At 42.4% G+C, this 22,810-nt stretch overlaps 2 protein-coding genes across 14 annotated transcripts in view; both read right to left on the bottom strand.

The window, feature by feature from the left end:
- The window catches only part of LOC115144392 (dystonin-like), a 129,202-nt gene that overhangs the window by 72,625 nt on the left and 33,767 nt on the right, over positions 1 to 22,810 (bottom strand). For 11 of the 13 annotated variants that reach the window (XM_065002625.1, XM_065002630.1, XM_065002626.1 and 8 more), the window contains exons 9-32: positions 22,638 to 22,765; positions 20,779 to 20,872; positions 20,449 to 20,603; positions 19,794 to 20,247; positions 19,474 to 19,602; positions 19,234 to 19,305; positions 18,952 to 19,113; positions 18,123 to 18,227; positions 17,755 to 17,850; positions 17,537 to 17,662; positions 16,993 to 17,145; positions 16,434 to 16,715; positions 15,966 to 16,149; positions 12,923 to 13,080; positions 11,226 to 11,404; positions 10,552 to 10,690; positions 10,171 to 10,364; positions 9,782 to 10,028; positions 9,570 to 9,677; positions 9,378 to 9,476; positions 8,544 to 8,645; positions 2,430 to 2,558; positions 625 to 713; positions 368 to 476 (exon numbers count right to left, since the gene is read on the bottom strand). In XM_065002625.1, coding sequence (XP_064858697.1) covers positions 368 to 476; positions 625 to 713; positions 2,430 to 2,558; positions 8,544 to 8,645; positions 9,378 to 9,476; positions 9,570 to 9,677; positions 9,782 to 10,028; positions 10,171 to 10,364; positions 10,552 to 10,690; positions 11,226 to 11,404; positions 12,923 to 13,080; positions 15,966 to 16,149; positions 16,434 to 16,715; positions 16,993 to 17,145; positions 17,537 to 17,662; positions 17,755 to 17,850; positions 18,123 to 18,227; positions 18,952 to 19,113; positions 19,234 to 19,305; positions 19,474 to 19,602; positions 19,794 to 20,247; positions 20,449 to 20,603; positions 20,779 to 20,872; positions 22,638 to 22,765 — 3,693 coding nt within the window. Of the gene's footprint in view, positions 1 to 367; positions 477 to 624; positions 714 to 2,429; positions 2,559 to 8,543; positions 8,646 to 9,377; positions 9,477 to 9,569; positions 9,678 to 9,781; positions 10,029 to 10,170; positions 10,365 to 10,551; positions 10,691 to 11,225; positions 11,405 to 12,922; positions 13,081 to 15,965; positions 16,150 to 16,433; positions 16,716 to 16,992; positions 17,146 to 17,536; positions 17,663 to 17,754; positions 17,851 to 18,122; positions 18,228 to 18,951; positions 19,114 to 19,233; positions 19,306 to 19,473; positions 19,603 to 19,793; positions 20,248 to 20,448; positions 20,604 to 20,778; positions 20,873 to 21,054; positions 21,372 to 22,637; positions 22,766 to 22,810 lie in introns of those variants that run through there. The other 2 variants (XM_029685413.2, XM_065002628.1) reach the window with 2 other exon arrangements.
- Positions 2,960 to 8,534, bottom strand: LOC135561237 (desmoplakin-like). The gene is made up of 2 exons (XM_065002637.1): positions 5,589 to 8,534; positions 2,960 to 5,372 (listed from the first exon to the last, which is right to left on the bottom strand). Exons 1-2 carry the CDS (start codon positions 8,334 to 8,336, stop codon positions 3,303 to 3,305), a joined length of 4,818 nt encoding a protein of 1,605 aa, XP_064858709.1. The 5' UTR covers positions 8,337 to 8,534; the 3' UTR covers positions 2,960 to 3,302.

Genomic DNA, 22,810 nt, shown 5'->3' with positions numbered 1-22,810 from the left:
CTCACTTTGATCACAAGTAAATACAGTGGTTTTATGATGACAATGAATGTAGCACAAGAGAAAACCATGCTAGAGCCCATATAGGAAACAGGGTTAGTCATGCAGTTGAACAGTAGATGGCATTGTTTGTGCATCATTTCTCACACCACACTGTAAACGCCAATCCAGTGTTTCAGAAGCCCTGTTTATACCTGCCGTTAACATGTGTCCTACGTCCTAAGCTTGTCCTGATCTTGTCTGTTTACACTTATAAGATCTAATTACAATCATATCTAAAAATGTAGGCAGAACATGGACAAGATCAGGACAAAGGTAGCATGTTATAACCAGGTATAAACAGGGCTAGAGATGAAGTCCAGTATCTAACCTGCTCGGCAGACGGTGTCTGATCAGAACACTGCTGGGTGAGATCACTGTAGGCTTGATGGAGGGATTTCAGCTGCTCCTTTGCTTCCAGCTTCTCTTCCTCGGTCATCCTTCAAATCAGGACATCAGAGACATTTACGTTCCCTTATCATTACAATATCATTCAATAATTTAAGGCATATGAAATATTGCATTATTTACAGTGCACAGAGACATGTACAAAAAACCTCTAATATATGTAATGATAATTCAACTCACTTATCACTGTGTTTACTTAGCATAAGCTGTGTAGTCCTCAGGGCTTCTGCAATTTTCTCTTTTTGTGTTACCATCTCTTCCATTGAAACCTGAAATAACAATGGGTATACCTTATGAATACATCTTACTGAGGTTGACTCTCATCCCTTGATATGCCAATTTGTAGCATAATATTAGTCACAATAATATTTAGTCACAAAACGTATTTAATTGGGTTTTGTGCTGTATATTAAACTCAGATATCCACTTCCTGATTTTCATTCATTGGATTTGCACATACATGTTTCTTTGACTTGTTATCATATCTCTTAAAAAACCTAAGTGGGAGGAGTTTTTCCTGACTACGTGAACCTGACCAGGAGAAACTAGGTCATAGCAAGTCAGACTAGAGCCATGACTTTTTCCTGGCCAGGCCAAAAAGAAAATGTACCCTGATCAGAATACGATAATTTTATCAGAGTAACTGTGCATCCACTATGTATCGCTTTTCAACGAATAAAATTAAGCAGAAAAATGACTTTTCATTTGAATCCATAAAAAAAAAATTATGCTGCAAAATGTTCAGTACATTCTTAAGGAGTAGGGTGTGTTTGTAATCACGTTATATGGAAATACAGGAATGCTTGTGCAACTGTGTCACCGTTGGTTCTATTATTATGGTTATAACTACAGGAGGGTGAGGAATCACAAGGATGGCAGAGACCAGGGGATAATGATTCAAACTTGGGTCAAATTCATATTCAAATTTCAAAATTCAAATTTCTGCTCATTGGAATTGATCACAACTTGTATTTGTAATAGGGTAAAGACATAATAAGAGACTATTAAAAGCATTGTGTTTATTAGAACTATGCACATACAGTAACAGTGAAAGGTTGTGTGACTTTTTGCTCTTTATTGCATATTCTTGAGATTGAGCACGGCCATTAGTATATAAAATACACACAGAATTGTGGACATGATGATATACTGTATACAACTACAATATGTGTACAACAAAAAGACAGGAGATGAAACTGTAAAGTACATACGTAGGATCTTAATTTTATCAGTCTTTTGTTGCTGAGAATTTTCCTGCACAGCAGGAAATTTAAACTTGTAGTGTATTTAAGCTTTTAAAAGGCTTCTAAAGTTTGTAGTTTCCACTTTAAAATGCTGAACTTGGGCCTCACAATTGGTGCAGTGGTCCAAAGCACTGCATCGCAACGCTAGCTGTGCCACTAGAGATTCTGGGTTCGAGTCCAGGCTCTGTCGCAGCCGGCCGTGAATGGGAGACACATGGGTCGGCGTACAATTGGCCCAGTGTGGTTAGGGGAGGGTTTGGCTGGCAGGGATGTCCTTGTCCCATTGTGCACTAGTGATTCCTGTGGCGGGCCGGGCACAGTGCATGCTGACACAGTCGCCAGGTGTACGGTGTTTCCTCTGACACATTGGTGCGGCTTCTGGGTTAAGTGGGTGTTGTGTCTTGAAGCATTGTGGCTTGATTGTGTTTCGGGGGATGCAGGGCTGTCAACCTTCGCCTCTCCTGAGTCCGTACGGGAGTTGAAGCGATGAGACAAGACTGTAACTACCAATTGGATCCCACAAAAAGGGGGAAAAATCAAAATAAACATTTTTTTTCTTCAAAATGACTAACTTGATTTTCACTAACAAAAAATGTATCAATCCCAACAAAAAATGTCCATTAATTATAATCCAATTCACATTTCCTGTTGCTGCAGGATTATTTTCCTGCTATAGCAAGCAGGCTCAAATGAATGTCCTACATCAGTAAGAGTAAATGCATGTTTTCACACAGTATTTACCTGAGGCTTACTAGAGGCCTCTGTGCTGGCTTTACCATCTTTGTTCTGGCCCGGTTTCACACTGGACATCCAATCTAACAGCTTGCTTACTTTATCACCATGCTCTTTCTTCTCCTCATCAACAGACCTCTAAGATTTGAGGAAAGAATTTCAAAAAGGCTGTTAGGGTCAGAGTTGGTCTTGTATGAAAACAGGAAATGTGGTTATGCAGACATTCAACAACAAAGAAACCTCTAGGGAGAACCCCAAGCCATTTTTCTGACCTCTATTTGGACCATGGGGGATGCAAAATTCCAGAAATGTTCAATAAATTCCCTGGTTTTCCCAAAATCCCGGTTGGAGGTCTTCCGGAATCAGGAAAGAATAAGCAGGAAATCTGTCATTCTCAAAAAGGATTTCTGGAAAACCAGGAAATGCATTGCAAGTTCACGGAATTGTGCAACCCTACTTACAACTCAAAAATCAGGGTTTGATTGATGACGTTTATTGCCATGTGGATCATGATGTTTATGTTTTATGACAGGTAGCGGTAAAAGCATTTAATTGTTTATTCATTGACGTGAAATATGTCTAAAAGAAAAAGACAGGTACATAACATAAACATATTAAAATATCAAATTGAACAATTACACATCATGCTAAAAGCAATTATTCATGTCTGACTTAATCAACTCCATATTGGTAATTATATTAACATTCATATTACTCCAAGTCAAAGAAAATGAACATGTAATTAATGATTCTTATTTTAAGGGTAGGAAATACTAGATTTTATTCATTTCAGTGAACATTTTATTGAGTCAGGCTTTGCTTTATCAATCAAATATTTAGTTTTCCCTATTTACAAACCATGGAAAATCAAATACTGTTCACTCAAATGTGGTGATAGTTCCAAATATATTGGAAAGACGGCTTAGCCCCGACACTAAGAGCCTTTGTTGCCTCCAGTAGCCTGAGCCCAGTGTGACCGTCATAGACACCCTTTAACAGAGCATCCATGAAAGACATTTTCCTCTTCGTCTTTGGGCAGGTGAGGCTTTTAGGGTGAGACTTCTCATCTTTCAGGAATGAGGCAGTGGCTTTGTCAACCAGGCTACTCTGAACAGCCTCATCCAGTGAGATTCTATCATGGGTCTCTGGGTTGATCAGTCCACCAGTCAGGACTTGGAATTCCAGGCATCGAAGGCCCATGTCTTTGGGGAACAGATTCTCCTGAATAGCCTGAGCTACACTCAAGGTCTTTGCTGTCTGGGGATGGATGATGCCATAGTAGGCTTGCTCGGACTGTTGAAGCTGGCGGGCAAATGTCTCGTCCAAGAGACCTCTACGCAGAGCTTCGGTGACTGGGGCTTTCTCCCCAGAAGCAGGATCACAGATTCCCCCGGTGCAAGCTTGGGCCTCCAGCAGCCTCAGCGCAGTGAGTCTATCGATTAGGTTCTGCTGATGTCCCTGCAGAATGGTCACCCTCCTCTTCTGAGTGACATCCCACAGACCAGCCACCGGACTGTTAGCGTCCTGAACAACGACCATCCTGGAAAGGATAAGGTCTGCCAGCTCGTAGATGCTGATGAGGCCACTCCGATAGCTTACCAGTTCTGCAATTTCAAGGAACTTTAGATCTAGGGCAGTTTCGATGCAAAGCTGCCGTCCACTTTTGAGATCTGTGATGATGTGTAAATGGCTTCCGTTGACATCGACAGTGGACTTTTCTTGCCACTCACTGTCCTGCTGAGAGAGAAAAAGATAGGTCCGCTTATCTATGTGGTTGCCCTTAAAGGCTTGATATGGGGACCTTTCCAGACCAAGAGCACTGTTGATGACTGATAATCTGTGAGAACTCGAAAAGGAAAAACTGGAGAGATTCTTCTCACCAAAAGGTAGGAGATAGACACCACCATCTGTGTCATACAGACACTTTTTCAACAGTTCACAGTAGTAGGTCTTCTGTCCTGAATCAGGGTTGTGGAAGCCCTTGGGGTTGCTGACCGGGTCATAGAGATTCTGTAGGGTAGCTTTGTTCAAGAGACCCTGATCAACTGCCACATTAACGGGCACCCTAACACCAAGAACAGGGTGAACTAATCCTCCAGTTGCTATCTGGGCCTCAATGATCTTCTTCCCTTTGTGCCTGTCGACAATCCTTTCCTCCATGGCCTGATATACAGACAGTGTTTTAGTGCCGTGGACATAGCCAGTGGCTGCCTTTTCGGCATCCATGAGTTTGTCTTTCAAATTTAACCCAACAATGCCCATCTCCAAAGCAGCTTGAACCGAGAGGGTTTGTCCAGTTGAAGGATCGATAATACAGCCAGTTGCAGCCTGTGCTTCCATATACTCAATAGCATACGTCTTAGCTAAAAGGCCTTGATCTGCAGCCTCCAAGAAGGATATCTTTTTCTTGCTAGACTCCAAGTAGACTCCGGCAATAGCAGTGGGTTTGTCGATGAACTGAGCGAGTGATGCTTGGACCTCTTCTAATGTGACAAGGCCAGTTTGTAACTTCTGTAATGTTTCTCTATCCAACAGCTTGGTGTTGATCAACGTCCTGATACTGATGCTGCCTCTGAGTCCTTGGAGCTTTGGGGAAAATCGTAGGGAAGTTGTCTCACTCTCAGAATGAGATGCTTTGGACGACAGGTCTTTGACATTATGTGAGCTTGTGCTCGTGGTGCTTGATGTAACATTTTGACCTTTGCCTGCCTGACCCTCCAGAGACACTAACCGTTTTGTTATTGCCATCGCTTCCGTTTTTTTACTCTGGTTCTTGGCAATCAAATTTTGTGTGTGTTTTTGTTGGACTGCTGGAGTCTGGACAGTGGAATAATTTGCAGTTTTCATCAATGTTTGATCCTGTAAACTACTATGATTGCTGACTATTTCCCTTTTGCCTCCATTCACTCTTTGCAGCTCTTCTAGCACTTTGTGTTTCTCCGTTGTTGCTATCTGTTGGCATAAGATGTAAATAATCATTAGATATAGTAAATACTGTACCTTGAGATAATTTCTCTATGCACATTGAGCATGTGAAAGTGAAATATTATTATACATTTTACATACAAATATGAATATTTAATTTCAAGTGTGTCTTGTTAATTATCTACAAATATTATGATTTTTTCATGAATGTAAAAAATAAGTATGATGGTCATGGATATATACCTCTAAGGACACTTTCATTTCGATAAGCTCCTCCTCCAGATTGCACTTTGCCTCTTCATATGATGACACTATTTTCTGTGTTAACAAAAGCTCAGTCTTCAGTTTGGCAACCTCATTGTCTTTATCACACTTATGCTTGGTTGTACTTGAAGTCTCCACTTCCTTTACAGTCCTACGTTCAGTCTTAATTGTGACCTCTAGCTGAAATACTTTTTCTTGAAGACCTCTGACCTCCTTGGCATATGAAACAACCTGTTCATTGAGGGATCTTGCATCCTTTTCCTTTATTCCTAGTTTCTGTTCACTCTGTGCTAACATTTGTTTAAGCTTTGTGACCTCATTTGAGTTTTCCTTATGGATGTTTTCCAGATGAGCAATGCTAGAGTTAAGTAGCATTTTCTCTGTTTCTAGTTTAGCAATTTGCGATTTTGCTTTAAGCAGGTCATGGCTAAGAGCAGTTCTCTCATTTTGCACTTGCTGCATTTTAATATGAAGCTCATCTATTTGCTGTAGAGCCTCCTGCTTTAACTGCAAAGTACTCTCATTGAACATTTTCAACTGTTCAATTTCTTGCTGGTAATACTTGGTGTTAATCCCGGCTGATTCTGCAGTGTGTGAATGCTCTCTGTATTTCTGCTCCATTTCCAGTTTGATATGAGACTCCTGTAATGCAAGCTTTTGACTCATCTCAGTCTGCACTAATTGCAGCTGTCTCTCATATCCCTCCTTCTGAAGTTCAAGTTTGCTTTTCAAGTCCTCCAGCATCCGCTTACAGTTCTCAAGTTGGTCTTCCAGCTTCTGGGACCTCAGTTGCAGGACTGAACCATCCGTTTGCTTTCGCTTGACATCCTCTTGGGCTTGTTCCAGCTTTCCCTTGAGCATGGTGACGTCAGATGCCAATGAAAAGGTTTTCTCTTGGGCTGCACTTCTCTCCCTCTGAAGAACCGTGATTTCCTGTTTGAAACTGGATGAGGATTTGTCAGAGCTGGTGCTGATTTCTTTAATTGTCAACCTACTCTTCTGAAGATCTGTCTCGATCTCTTTGACTTTAGACTGGCAGATTTTCCCTTCCTGGGTCACTTTAATTAATTGATCTTTTGTTCTTCTCAGAGCAGAACTCATCTCCTCAAGTTCTGCTTTCAAGATAACCAGTTTTTGGTCAGCAATGTTCTTGTTCCTTTGAAGGGCACTGATTTCCTGCTTCATATTCACTGTAATTCTTTCGGAACTTCCAGTCATTCCTTTCATACTTTGCTTGCATTGTAAAAGCTCACCCTCCAATGCCTTCACTTTAGCCAGATACCTCTGGCCCTCATTTGACTCCTTCTGCAGCTCTGTTATTGCTTTCTTCAGTGTAATGTTCAGATCATTCACTTCACCCTTTTGCTGTTGGACTGTCTTATTGGCCAAATTCCTCTCAGCACCAACGGAGCTAAGCTCAGACGTCAGATTCCGGATTTCCTTCTCGTAGTTGGTGAGGTTTAAGCTGAGAGCTTTGTTTTTCTGCTGCAGTTCAGCTGTTCTCTTCACCTCCTCATTGTAGTCCCTCAGTTTGATCTGAAGCTCATGGGACAGCTGAGATTTCTTTAGCAGCTCCTCCTCAATGATTTTCACTTGAGATTTGGTGCCATCCACCTGAGACTTGAATATGTTGATTTGCTGATTTTTGCTTCCCATTTCCATGGTGATATTGTCCAGTTGAGCTCTCATCTTTTTCACGTTGACTTCCAACTCCATATTGACCTTCTTAAGCTCATCTACTTTCTTCTGCAGTTGCACGGCCAACATTCCACCTTTTTGAAATTCTGCTTCCAGGATTTTGGATTTGAGTTGTAACTCCTGTTCAGATCTTATCTTTAAGTTGAATTCTTCTTTGTTTTTTTGAAGCTGCTGTTTCCAATTCTCCATTTCACTTTTCAATGATTTAATATTTTGTTCAGAGAAAGATTTTTCTCGCTGTAATGACTCCACACTGACCTTAAGACTTCTGACCTCATTGTCTAATGACACATTCATTCTCATCAGTTCACTGACCTTGAACTTCAACTGGTCTGCCTCAACCTGTTTGGAGGCCAGCTCCTCCTCTAAACACTGCATATTGTGACTACTCTCCTGTTCCATGGAGTTCCTCAAGAGCAGTTTTCCTTGGTTGATCTTTAACTGTTCCTTCAGGCCTTCAACCTCTGTCTTGTTGAAAATAGCTTTCTGTTCCAATGAAGACTTATCCCTCTGGAGAGATTTGATTTGCTCTTGAAAGACATAGATGGAATTTCTCAGCTCTAAAGATTGCTGTCTGAACTCCTCTGACTTTTGTCTCATGGTGCTCTTGTCTGATTCCGTGTCCAGCTGAAGTTTCTTCAACCTGGTATTGGCATCGTCCAACAGCTCTGTGATTTGTTGCGCTTTCTCCTCTGCTATTTTTTTATGCACTAACACAGAGTTCAGCTCTGACTTAAGTGTCTTGATCTCGGTCTCTGCTGTTTTCTTCGCCATGGCCAGCTCCTGTTTCTGCTGCAAGACCTCTGCCTCCACCTCTGCATGGATCGTCTGGATACTGTGGGTGACAGAGGAATGTTGCATCCTCTGCAGTGTGCGATTATGTTCCTCAAGATCCTGAACATCGCTGCTCTTCCTCTTCAAGTGGTCCTCCAATTTCTTCCGGGCCAGGGTGCTCTGCTCGATGTTCATCTTCAGCATACGAAGACTCTCCTCAAGAGAAGACCGTTTGGCCTCTGACTGCTGGACCATCTGTCGTGCGTTACCTAACTCTTGCTCAATGACTGCTTTGCCCTTCACAACCGTCTCTAGTTTCAAACGGTACTGCTGAGCCCCATCCTCTGCCTTGGACTTCTGAAGGGTCAGGTCCTCTATGGTACTCTTATATGTCTCTACCTCTTCCTGTAGAATGGTCAACTGGGTTGTTCTCTTAGCCAATGAGGTTTCCAGTTCCTGTACCTGCTGCTGGAGCTGTCCAATCACCTCCTCCCCAGCTGACTTTTGGAGCTCCAAGCTCTCTGTCCAGGTGAGGTACTCTGTTCTTTCTGATGCTTTCCTGTTCTACAATGCAAAACATAACAAGTCCTCCATTACCTCATACTTAACAATGAAAAACATTATGTTCATGGTATGGTTATTCTAACATGCTTACCAAAGGGAGGATTGTTGCAGCGCTGTTAATTGTCCCCAACAAATGCCACCGTGAAAGAGTGTTTCAGATTCAATAAGATAGAGGAGACAGCTTCCTCCCAGAGAAGTCACCATCACCAGAAACAATATGAAAGAATGGCTTTTTTGTATCAGCGTTAAGGAAACCATCTACATCCATCAGCGCTGAATGGATGACGCATATTATAAACTGGGTGGTTCGAGTCCTGCATGATGATTGGCTGTCAGCCATGGTATATCAGACCGTATACCACGGGTATGACACATTTTTTATTTGTACTGCTCTAATTACATTGGTAACCAGTTTATAATAGCAATAAGGCACCTCTGGGGTTTGTGCTATATGGCCAATATACCACAGATAGTGGCTGTATCCAGAACAGCCCTTAGCTGTAGTATATTGGCCATATACCACAACACCTCGGGCCTTATTGCTTAAGTATAGCAGTGAAGAGAAATAAACCCTTTGAGTTGAAGCATCATTATGGCTTTAAAGGTGAGGTTCCTATTAATTCAATATGTCTGGGAGTCAACCCTGTTAACACAATAATGTGATGGCAGAGAAAAGGCAATCCAAAGTATGCACACCGTTTCTAACAATCCAATATTTCACCAATCCCCTACCTCTTCGCCTTCTGCTCTCTTCAATGTCTCACTGGCAAACTTTACATACTGCGTCATGGAGGTGACTACGGCCGTGTAGCGAGTTCGGAGGTCCATGAACTGAGGTGAGGGTGGAAAACAAGGGTCACTTTCCTTAGCACATCCAGCACACTCAGCACCTAGTCTACTACGGTTACATTCCAAGGTTCTCACCTCCTGAACGATGGCATCAGCCGAGTTCTGCATCCTCCGTCTCTTGAGCGGGGACTTGTGCTGGGAGTCAACCATGGCTCTGTAGGTCAACAGCTGTAGCTCATAATCCTGAAAACACATTCATGAATATTACTCCTCTGGTGTTCAAGTACTCTTCATGCAGACATATCTGACTGATCTTCCAGGTCAAAACAGTTACAGAGATAACTTACTTTAGCACCAGATGAGTACTGCTCTGAGTACTTTTGGCATTCATCAATTCTGCTCTGCTTTTGTTCCATTTCTGCAACGAGGACCTTCTGTTGGTTTACCAGCTCAGCGAGCGCTTTGCTGTCCTCTGGATGCTTCTCTTGGGTCTTGAGCTGAGCTGCCTCCATCTCTCTGACCCACTCATCCAGACTGCCGTAGGAGTCTTTGTAGTACTTCAGTGATTTACTGATGCCCTCCAGGTCCCGAAGTCTAAAATAACAAAGGGACAGAGCCTTAGTATCCGTAAAAGGTTATTTTTACATTCCACTTATTAAAGTAGTGTTCCTCACTAATATTTACTGGTGTTTGGAATCAAACTCTGTCCCTCAACAGTTGACCTGCAAACACTAACCTGCTCTCAATCTGAGAGTGGACGTTGCTCCACCTTTCTTCTAGCTGGTCAGCCTTCTCCTTGTGCCAGTCCAGGTCAAAGTCCCGCTCGTTGTGAGCCTTGAACATGCGTTCACTGATACCACGGGCCTTCTGTAGCCCATCCTCCAGGTCATGGAAGATCTCCCTCTGTTCGTCGATCTCTGAGCGCCATTGCTAAAACAGAGTAGAGTAAAGTGATGGCTCAACTTTCAATCATAGCTTAATAGTGGATCTCAAGGACTGGATGCCACAAAATAACAATTAATCTCCAGCAATCATTTTGCCAACCTGAGAGAAAACCAAAATATTAAATAGAATATATTTTAAACGTCTATAAAAACCTAGTACCAAGGGAGCTTACTTTGAGTGTGATGACGACTGTGTCGATGGATTTCAGGTCAGAGTTCACGGCGTCTTCCTCAGAGAGTTTGGCCTCATAAAGCTTCACTAGAGCCTCCGCACTTTGGCTGTGCCTCACCACCATGCTCACTGTCTTCAGCCTGCAGAGACACCACAGAGATAGTGGGACATTAACTACATCAACTTTTTGTAAAGCATCTGTGACGTCCCTATAAACAGTTTACGAAGGCTTCATAAAGACTTTAAAGTTGCATTTAAAGTGGGACCAAAAAAAGCAAATTGGAAATGCCTTGTTGATTTTGAATGTGCTGTTATAGCGGTTATAGCCCTCTACTGAGGAGGACCATAACAGTGTCTGGGCCCTCTACTGAGGAGGACCATAACAGTGTCTGGGCCCTCTACTGAGGAGGACCATAACAGTGTCTGGGCCCTCTACTGAGGAGGACCATAACAGTGTCTGGGCCCTCTACTGAGGAGGACCATAACAGTGCTCTCGGCCCTCTACTGAGGAGGACCATAACAGTCTGTGGGGCCTCTACTGAGGAGGACCATAACAGTGCTTGGGCACTATACTGAGGAGGACCATAACAGTGTCAGGGCCCTCTACTGAGGAGGACCATAACAGTGTCAGGGCCCTCTACTGAGGAGGACCATAACAGTGTCTGGGCCACTTACTTCTCTAGGTAGATGGCGGACATGGAGTAGACTTGGCTCATGCTCTGGATGAGGACATTGAGGTCAGAGGAGAGGGTGGGGACAGCGGGAGAGGCCCCGGCCTGTCTGAAGAACGTCTCACACTTCTCCTTCATGGTCTCCAGATCGTCCTTCAGCTGATCCAGCTCTGCCTTCTTCTTCTGCAAGGGACAAAGTTGGAGAGGTTAAGTCACTTAAGAGACTTTTCTGTTGGTTCCATTGTACCTGGCAAAGGAAATTAACCATATATTTATTTTATATAATGTATTTGACCCGTGTTTGGAAAAGATAAGTGTGACAGAGTGATGATACAGTCTGAATAGTGAGTTGTATTATGACAGAGTGATGATACAGTCTGAATAGTGAGTTGTATTATGACAGAGTGATGATACAGTCTGAATAGTGAGTTGTATTATGACAGTCTGAATAGTGAGTGATATGACAGTCTCTGAATAGTGAGTTGTATTAATGACAGACAGTGATGATACAGTCTGAATAGTGAGTTGTATTATGACAGAGTGATGATACAGTCTGAATAGTGAGTTGTATTATGACAGAGTGATGATACAGTCTGAATAGTGAGTTGTATTACAGAGTGACAGTGAGTTGATGATACAGTCTGAATAGTGAGTTGTATTATGACAGAGTGATGATACAGAGTGATGATACTCTGAATAGTGAGTTGTATTATGATGATACAGTCTGAATAGTGAGTTGTATTATGACAGAGTGATGATACAGTCTGAATAGTGAGTGATGATACAGTCTGAATAGTGAGTTGTATTATGACAGAGTGATGATACAGTCTGAATAGTGAGTTGTAATATGACAGAGTGATGATACAGTCTGAATAGTGAGTTGTATTATGACAGAGTGATGATACAGTCTGAATAGTGAGTTGTATTATGACAGAGTGATGATACAGTCTGAATAGTGAGTTGTATTATGACAGAGTGATGATACAGTCTGAGTCTGAATATACAGTCTGAATAGAGTTGTATTATGACAGAGTGATGATACAGTCTGAATAGTGAGTTGTAATATGATTATGACAGAGTGATGATACAGTCTGAATAGTGAGTTGTAATATGACAGAGTGATGATACAGTCTGAATAGTGAGTTGTAATATGACAGAGTGATGATACAGTCTGAATAGTGAGTTGTAATATGACAGAGTGATGATACAGTCTGAATAGTGAGTTGTAATATGACAGAGTGATGATACAGTCTGAATAGTGAGTTGTATTATGACAGAGTGATGATATGAGTTGTATTATGACAGAGTGATGATACAGTCTGAATAGTGAGTTGTATATGACAGAGTATCTGAATAGTGAGTTGTATTATGACAGAGTGATGATACAGTCTGAATAGTGAGTTGTATTATGACAGAGTGATGATACAGTCTGAATAGTGAGTTGTATTATGACAGAGTGACAGAGTGATGATACAGTCTGAATAGTGAGTTGTATTATGACAGAGTGATGATACAGTCTGAATAGTGAGTTGTATTATGACAGAGTGATGATACAGTCTGAATAGTGAGTTGTATTATGACAGAGTCATGATACAGTCTGAATAGTGAGTTGTATTATGACAGAGTGATGATACAGTCTGAATAGTGAGTTGTATTATGACAGAGTCATGATACAGTCTGAATGGTGAGTTGTCGCCCTACCTCTTGCTCTGTGATGCGCAGGACACTCTGCTCCAGGTCGTCTCTGTCAAGTGGGGTGCGGATCTGTCGGATCAGGTGCTCCTCCTGAGCCTCCAGACGCATGCGGAAGTTACGCACCTCAGAGATATACAGGTTGTACACAGACTCCTCGTGTTCCTCTGTTCATCACAAGACCCCAGAATGAGTAACAACCAAACGACGAGAGGACATCAACTGTTTTTGTCCAAACACTTGTCTAATGCTAGCTTTGTAAAAGTAACATTAGTGCACAATCAAAATGAATACGTTTGTATTATTCAAAACACATCTCTCCCGGACATAGCAGAGGGAGTGTGAAGTGAATGTTTTAATGAAAAACTATGTAGTAATCTCTGACACCATTCATTCAATCTGGCACCATTATTGCAAAGTGTTCACAAACAATCTGCTTATTACTCATTAATAACGCAGATTAATGAGTGGGCAATCAAGCAGACCAACGGCTCCTCATTAACGTAGTCTGCAGAAGATTCTACTCATTTTGGTGACACAACACCAAGCATCTTAAACAGACATATTCATGAGTCCAGGGGAAATGGACTGTACACCGTGCTTCTACATCTGCATTGCTTGCTGTTTGGGGTTTTTAGGCTGGGTTTCTGTATAAGCACTTTGTGACATCTTCTGATGTAAAAAGGGCTTTATAAAAGGTATTTATGTTATGCCTAATAGGCTAAAATAGCTATGGGTTTTCCACAAGGACTGCTGCAAAAACATGTATCAGCGAGCTCCTGTTAGCAAGGACAGTAGAGGCTAGCTAATAGTTTCCATACTTTTGTATATACCGTTGAAGTCGGAAGTTTACATACACCTTACCCAAATACATTCAAACTCAGTTTTTCACAATTCCTGACATTTAATCCTAGTAAAAATTCCCTGTTTTAGGTCAGTTAGGATACCCACTTTATTTTAAGAATGATAATAAGAATAAGAATAAGAATAATAAGAATAATAATAGCAGAGAGAATGATTTATTTCAGCTTTTATTTCTTTCATCACATTCCCAGTGGGTCAGAAGTTTACATACACTCAATTAGTATTTAGTAGCATTGCCTTTAAATTGTTTATCTCGGGTCAAACGTTTCGGGTAGCCTTCCACAAGCTTCCGACAATAGGTTGGGTGAATTTTGACCTATTCCTCCTGACAGAGCTGGGGTAACTGAGTCAGGTTTGTAGGCCTCCTTGCTCACACACGCTTTTTCAGTTCTGCCTACACAGTTTCTGTAGGATTGAGGTCAGGGCTTTGTGATGGCCACTCCAATACCTTGACTTTGTTGTCCTTAAGCCATTTTGCCACAACTTTGGAAGTATGCATGGGGTCATTGTCCATTTGGAAGACCCATTTGTGACCAAGCTTTAACTTCCTGACTGATGTCTTGAGATGTTGCTTCAATATATCCACATAATTTTCCTGCCTCATGATGCCATCTATTTTGTGAAGTGCACCAGTCCAACCTGCAGCAAAGCACCCCCACAACATGATGCTGCCACCCCCGTGCTTCACGGTTGGGATGGTGTTCTTCGGCGTGCAAGCCTCCCCCTTTTTCCTCCAAACATAACGATGGCAAATTATGGCCAAACAGTTCTATTTTTGTTTCATCAGACCAGAGGACATTTCTCCACAAAGTACGATCTTTGTCCCCATGTGCAGTTGCAAACCATAGTCTGGCTTTTTTATGGCGGTTTGGGAGCAGTGGCTTCTTTCTTGCTGAGTGGCCTTTTAGGTTATGTCGATATAGAACTTGTTTTACTGTGGATATAGATACTTTTGTACCTGTTTCCTCCAGCATCTCACAAGGTCCTTTGCTGTTGTTCTGGGATTGTTTTGCACTTTTCGCACCAAAGTACATTCATCTCTAGAAGACAGAACACGTCTCCTTCCTGAGCGGTATGGCGGCTGCATGGTCCCATGGTGTATATACTTGTGTACTATTGTTTTTACAGATGAACATGGTACCTTCAGACATTTTGAAATTGCTCCCAAGGATGAACCAGACTTGTGGAGGTCCACAATTGTTTTTCTGACGTCTTGGCAGACTTCTTACGATTTTCCCATGATGTCAAGCAAAGAGGCACTGGGTTTGAAGGTAGGCCTTGAAATACATCCACAGGTACACCACCAATTGACTCCACAAGTACACCGCCAATCCTATTGAAATGATGTCAATTAGCCTATCAGAAGCTTCTAAAACTATGACACCATTTTCTGGAATTTTCCAAGCTTTTTAAAAGCACAGTCAACTTAATGTATGTACACTTCTGACCCACTGGAATTGTGGTACAGTGAATTATAAGTGAAATAATCTGTCTGTAAACAATTGTTGGAAAAATGACTTGTGTCATGCACAAAGTAGATGTCCTAACCGACTTGCCAAAACTATAGTTTGTTAAGACATTTGTGGAAACAAGTTTTAATGACTCCAACCTAAGTGTATGTAAACTTCCGACTTCAACAGTATCTTAGCTTAGCCTTACCTCTCTCTGTAGACTAGCATAGATTAGCCTCTCTTTAAACTAGCTTTGGTTAGCCTTTCTCTGCAGACTAGTTTAGCTTACCCTTGCCTCTCTCTGCACACTGGCTTTGCTTAGCCTTGCCTCTCTCTCGACTAACTTTGCTTAGCCTTGCCTCTCTCTAGACTAGCTTTGCTTAGCCTTGCCTCTCTCTAGACTAGCTTTGCTTAGTCTTGTCTCTCTCTAGACTAACTTAGCTTAGTCTTGTCTCTCTCTCTGACTAGCTTTGCTTAGCCTTGCCTCTCTCTAGACTAGCTTTGCTTAGTCTTGTCTCTCTCTAGACTAACTTTGCTTAGTCTTGTCTCTTTCTCTGACTAGCTTTGCTTAGCCTTGCCTCTCTCTCTGACTAGCTTTGCTTAGCCTTGCCTCTCTCTAGACTAACTTTGCTTAGCCTTGCCTCTCTCTCTGACTAGCTTTGCTTAGTCTTTCCTCTCTCTCTCTACTGGCTTTGCTTAGCCTTGCCTCTCTCTAGACTAGCTTTGCTTAGTCTTGCCTCTCTCTGCAGACTTGAGCAGCTCCTCGTAGTAGTCCTTGCAGGCCAGGACCTCCCTTTCTAGCTGGGAACAGTCTGCCACAGTGAACACCTCCGACTCCTTGCTGTCCTCCAGGAAGTCCTCAAAGTGGGATTGCAGGTTGCTAAGGACCTGCTGGTGCTCGCCTGGCAACATGGTCTTAATCTGGGGTGAACAGGGGAAAACACAGACAGACCCACACCATTAAACCTTATCAAAATGTTTCATGAAAAGGTTCAGTCACCAGCTACAGTATAATGATGAAATTGCAGGTCAAGTCGGTGAATATGAGAAACATTAGACTTTAATAACATCATTCTCTTTTCTGTGAAGACCTGAATGAGACAATGACAGGTAATTCTACCTCTATCACTGAAATTCTAGGGTTTAAGTGTTGCTAATGGGGATTTATCTTGAGAAGTAGATTAAGTAGTTAGAAGTTAACGTACTGAGGACACGTTCCAGTCGCGGACGGCTCTGACGTCCGCCATCAGGTAGTGCCAGGAGACAACGCTCTTCATTTTTATGTGTGAGTGGTGCCATAGAGCCAGGACATTCTGGTACAGCTGTTCAATTCTGCTGGCCTGGTCCACAGCCTCTTTGTTGGGTGGAGGCACGGTGAAGCAGACAGAAGGAACCATAGCCTCGTTCCCAGACGGACTGATCACCTTCCACTTGGCCCGGTGAGAGTTACTGGCCAGGACACACTCATCATCCTTATAGATGGTGATCTAGGAGAGACAAAGTGAGACATGACAAATCAAAAAGACTCTACCATTTCACTCCGATATCCAAATCAACTCAAATGATCAAACGTTTGATCTGCTATCTTAATACATCTACCTCGATTTAAAATGGCCAGAAATGTTCCTTAGCGATCTCAATGCATATCTTGTTACTACAGAAGACAAGTGTGAAGGCTCAATTTAAAGAAGGTGACTTGTGATGAACTACTTGAATAGACAGAAAAAGGACGGTGTTACATATCTATAAAAAGAGACATTGTACCTCTATTTGTCGGTAGTCACAGATGGCTTTGACGGGTATGGAGGATCTGATAGGGGTATCTGGGTTCCTAGGCTTGAGCTGGACGATGGCCTTGGCCTTGCCCATCAACCCAGCCACTGTGCTGCGGTACTGGAGGAGCTGCTCCTTCTCATCCTGTTCCAGCATCAGTGAAAAACAGGGGGATTATGATACCATACCAGCTTAGTATGAGCTGAATTCACTCACAGGGATAGTTGGTTCATCTTTAATGGTGGGGTATTCACTTGGAACCTCTATGAATCCATCATGTCTGACCATGACAGTTAACCTTTTATTTACAATGAAGGCCTACTCCGGCCAAACCCGGACGACAATGGGCCAATTGTGCACCGCCCTATGAGACTCCTGGATTCAAACCAGGGACTGTAGTGACACCTCTTGCACTGAGATGCAGTGCCTTAGACGGCTGCGCCACTCGGGAGCCCTGATTTCACTGATTTAACAACATAGTTTTGGGAATCTGGCTAATGATTGTGTACCAACCAGTTGTTATTTGCCAGCTTACCATGGACTCCTGGATGTGATCTTCCAGCTTGTGTACACTGCTTGTCCGATCACAGCCATACTTTCTCTGGATGTCACCTTGCAGGCTCTTCAGGTAATCCGTGGACTCTTTGGCATTATTGAAAAACTGCATGGAAGGGTAGAAAGAAGATCAGATGAACTTTTTGCAACTAGCATGCCTCCGTCCATTTGTTTGAGGAAAGCAGATAACTAACTCACCTCAAAATAGACTGTGTTGTCTTTGAGGTGCTGCTCCACACAAGAGCAGAGCTGTAGGATCCAACTCCACTGGGTCTGCATGGCTGCTTTGTATGCCTGGAGGATTTCACATAGAATCATGTTAGAATAAAAAAATGCTGTATAATTGTTCTTGTTGGAATAAGTTACTAAAGCAATTTAAATATACAATATTGTTGAGCACTTATGTATGTTCTGATACCTGGAAATTAGTAATAATATGTATATTTTAATGGACAAATGACCACATTATCTGAGATGAACAACCGAATGGATTTATCATAAAAGGAGTTTATATGACATGGTTTTGGAGTGGTTATGGGACATCTGTAAACACAGACGGGGCTTACTTCAAGAGTTAACCTAGCAGGGTGGTTCTCCTGCAGAAGGTTCTCTGCCCTGTCCTGTACAGACTTGATCACCTCCTCCTTTTCATCCAACTCTCTCATCAGATCCTACAGAGAGAGCGAGAGAGTGGGGTGGAGAGAGAGAACGAGAGAGAGAGTGGGGGAGAGAAAGAGAGAGAGAGTGAGTGAGAGGGGAAGAGAGAGAGAGAGAGAGAGAGAGAGAGAGAGAGAGAGAGAGAGAGTGGGTGAGAAAGAGAAAGAGATATCACACTGCATCCATGGCCTCCAAACATGGCCTGGAACTAATCCCCTCCCCTCTTCTAACACCATGACTTGCAGGGGCACGTACACATATTTCTAAATGCCAGATGGAAATAAAGTACCTTGAAAGAGATATCAAAATTATTAACTGAATCAAACTGAATAGAAAGTAATATAGACGATCACAGTGGTATTTTCTAAAGGTGTATCCCCAAAACAAGCCCCTGTAATTCCTTTCCACCCATGCAAAAACATGAGAAAACACATCGCCCTAGGAGATATGATCACCTCAAGGTATCTATTCACTCACAGAAAATGTGTTAATTCCCTTAGGTCTAGAGAGTCAAACCCAATTCCTTGTGGAAAGGCTATACATGCCAATGGTGGATCCATGTCAGAAATGTATAGCTCTACGGTTTCGCTTGACCATCTATAACATTCAACTCCTTCTAAAATATCTACCATAATGAATATGAACGGCATTATCCTCAGATGTGTCTGAACAGCCAAACATTCTGGAAACCAAATAATGAAATAGAAATCCAACGGGCTGAACAGTAGAGGGACTCACAGAGTGGTACTGTCTCTTCTTAGAGATGTTGCCGTTGAGATCGCTCCAGTCGAAAGCAACCTCCTCCTCCTCTTTCTCATTGAGCCAGATGAGTTCCATGGTGGCCCGCGAAACAAAGTCATGGAGGCTCTCCAGGTTCTTCTGTCGCTCCCGCGAACAGTTCTACAGAAGCACAGAACCATGGGAAATAGTCAGGAAATAGTCTCCATGTGCTATTCAACTAAGCAGTGAAGTGGTTATTTTACTACTTAGGACTGCCAATGATTTTAATAGGATACTTACTAGTAACTTCCCATACTGGGTTTCCAATTTCCCCAGTTTCTCAGAATAACTTAGTTTTTGGTTCATCTGAGTCTGATATAAAGAGACATACCATGTTTTAATTACTTGACATTTAAAAACATTGCAGCATTAAGGGGTTAACGCTTTTTATTTTAACTATTGAATGTGATGCACAGAGATATTATATAGTTTTTCCAAATAAAAACTTGGCAGAATAGGCTGACAATGGCTTGTACATACCTCACTAAGTTGGGCTTCTTTAAGGCTCATTTGAAATTCTTCGATGGCTCTGTGAACCCCTTTGTGGTTCTCTAAATGTGTTTCCACACTTGGCAAATCAGATCCCCAATCTCCACGATCCAATTGCACCTTCAAAGGAAGACAAAACAATTCAGAATTGGTCTCAAATCGCAAATATCAAAAGGTACAGAATTATACAAACATTGTAGTGAACAGGTCTCTTGTAAAATATAATATTTATCTCAATGAGGCAACCTGTATAAATAAGGATAAATAAATCCAATCAAGAGTCTGACCCCAGAGCTTCGCTAAGTCCTCACCTGCATCTCCTCCACCCAGTTGATCAGGTCCTGCACAAAGTTTATGTTGACCTCATCCTCGGTCATGTTGGGGTCCACTAGCGAGGACTTGCACAGGGGCTTGCGGATCTGCATGTGTTTGAGGTGCTGGAGGTCTCCCGGGGCCATACCCACTCCTCCGCCCCCTATGTAGGCCTGCACCGAGCCGGGCTGCATGCCGCCGGGGGTCATGGCGGGGCTCAGGGCAGGGGTGAGGCCCGGGGTAAGGATGGAGGTGAAGGTGGAACCGGGGGTTCCCAGGCCTCCAGGGGTGAGGCTGGAGTTGAGGTTGGAGGAGGAGAAGCCTGAGTTGAGACTCTGAGTGATGCCTGAGATCATCATCGTGGTCTGTTGGGGGGTCAGGGTGCATCCTTGTCTGTACACAGAGGAACACTCTGCCCTCAGGCCCAGCAGGTCATCACGGAGCTTGGATACCCTAGATCATACACACAACACACAATGATATGTTTATTCATATAGTTCATGATTTATCATTTATCAGTTTACATGAGGTTCTTATCATTCTCATAAACAAATGTGTAATTCCCTACACTATGTTGCAATCAATATTTTACAACAAATGTTTCCTTTATGTCTATGTGTTGCGTGACATCTAGAAAAAGCAGTACGTTTGCACCTTTGAACAAGCTGATCGGAGTAGTAATACTTCCCATCCAGTAGAATCTGGATATCTACCACCTGCTGTCTCAGCAGGTTTTCACATTCCAGAAGGTGCCCAGCGGTCTCTGCCTCATTCTGGAACTGGACCCCAGACTCTAGCCTCTTAGTATCCTGAGAAAAAATGTAAATGTCCAAACTGTTGTTAATGTACTTTTCTATTACAAAGTCCAATAACAATATTGATATAAAAAAAATAAAGACACAACATTTGCGTCAACAAATAAACATAAGTAAAAGCAGGAGTATTCTGAGGTTTTGTGGTAAAACATTCCAATGTGGTACTTACAGACTGCAGAGCTGCTCTTGCTAATTCTAGTTTGTCCTCTCCATTGACACAGTCCCGCTGGACCCTGGTGGCAATCTGCTGCAACATTTCAAGCCTAAAAGACAAAAACATTTAGTCAATTTACATAAATATTGTATAGAAGTCATTTTACCACATAAACAAAAAAGATGTGGCAATGCAGTGCCATCAAAGTTCCACCTGAAAATCGCATCTGCAGAAAGAAAATCAACAACAGAAAAGGCTCTGACAGCCCTGACTCCTAATGGTTAACCTCACCTTGATCCATACAAAGAGTTGTTATTCAGAAACACTGGAAAGGCTGGGGTGCTGGAGAGCAGTGGCTCCATGGTTGGTCCTGAGAGGTTCTCAGAGGAACCCAGGCTGGTCAGAGTGCTGTTGCTAACTGATGAGACACTGCTGTATCCCATGTTATATGCCATGTTGCTGTGCATGGTAGAAGACTATATAGGACTATACCGAGCCACTCAGAGAATCACACTAGCTAGCTAATTTCTCTTCCATCTAAGACAGGAACTGCAGCACAGACTCAGCCCCAACGATATGCGACACACACACAGGTCCACCTGGCACGGAGTGTTTATGTCTCCCCTTTTTTATAGGCTTGTACGTGTCCTCACCTACAGAAACCTACCCTTAAAGAATATTTTGCCCTAGGCCATAGAAGCTCATGGTATTCTTGCACAATCCATTACAGGTTCAGACAGTAACCGTTGATGGTAACAGGAGTCATCAGGCATTTTGGATTGAAACGTTGTCTTTTTTGTGTGTCTGAATAAATCAACTTGGGAGCATAACAGAGATGCAGACATTCCTTTTTCAATTTAACAGGGGGTGTGGCACATACCACTGGGCCTCTATTAGTCTGCATAGCCAATAATTATCTACATAATATCACACACAATTACTTCATATCAATAAGTCAGGTGATTTCCAACATTTGGTATTTGGTATTTTATTAGGATCCCCATTAGCTGTTGCAAAAACATAAGTAGTCCCTGCAGTCCAAGAATGATAGATGCAAGATGACATGATAAGAGAACAATATTTGCCTGTGACTGTGTCAGACTGTCAGCTTATAAACAAACGGATGTTGACAAAAAATAAGGTGGACATCCACCATCAGCACTTAAAATCAAAAGTACCTCAAAAAACCCATCACTGAATAGCTTGAGCTGATAAACTAGGCATGGACTCACACCACCATGGACTCACACCACCATGGCCTCACACCACAATTGGGCGGCAGGGTAGCCTAGTGGTTAGAGCATTGGCATTGGACTAGTAACCGAAAGGGTTGCAAGTTCAAACCCCCGAGCTGACAAGGTACAAATCTGTCGTTCTGCCCCTGAACAGGCAGTTAACCCACTGTTCCTAGGCCGTCTTTGAAAATAATAATTTGTTCTTAACTGACTTGCCTAGTCAAATAAATAAAAAATTAATGCCTACAAACCTGACAAGAGACATGACAGTATTTTAGAGAAAAGATGCATGATTTTACAACACCTCAGTTTGAAGAACTCAGCAGTTAACCAAACCACAAAATGTAAAAGTGTAAAGACAATGTATTTTAGTGAACCTCGGAAGAATCCAATTACTGCACATCCTTAAACAGAAGTATGACAATAAAGTCTAATAATAAAACGGATGACTTGAATCAAGAGCCATTGACACAGAAACCAACCATGAATTACCGTTTTGCATAGTCATTCAGGTAATCGGATCAAATCTTCAATCTTAGTTACCTCTGACTTCTTGCTGTCATGTAAGTACGGGGTCAGTATTATAAATCACAGTAGTGTGTGTTACTCCTGCAGCATGAGAAGGTTGATCCTACATACCTATCCACCTCAGGCCTCAGGCTCTTCTCTCTCTCCAGCATGGCCACGATCAGCTTGCCCCATTCCTTCTCCACATCGTTGGGGTGATATCCCTGAGGAAGCTGGATACGACCAAACTCGATCCACACCTGTCCCCCAACACACGAACAGCAACATCTTAGTGAAGTTCATTG

Source organism: Oncorhynchus nerka, linkage group LG16, assembly GCF_034236695.1.
Source record: "Oncorhynchus nerka isolate Pitt River linkage group LG16, Oner_Uvic_2.0, whole genome shotgun sequence".
Classification (NCBI taxonomy): Eukaryota; Metazoa; Chordata; class Actinopteri; order Salmoniformes; family Salmonidae; genus Oncorhynchus; species Oncorhynchus nerka.
The sequence above is the reverse complement of the archived record's forward strand: the minus strand, read 5'-3'. Positions and strand labels throughout refer to the sequence as shown.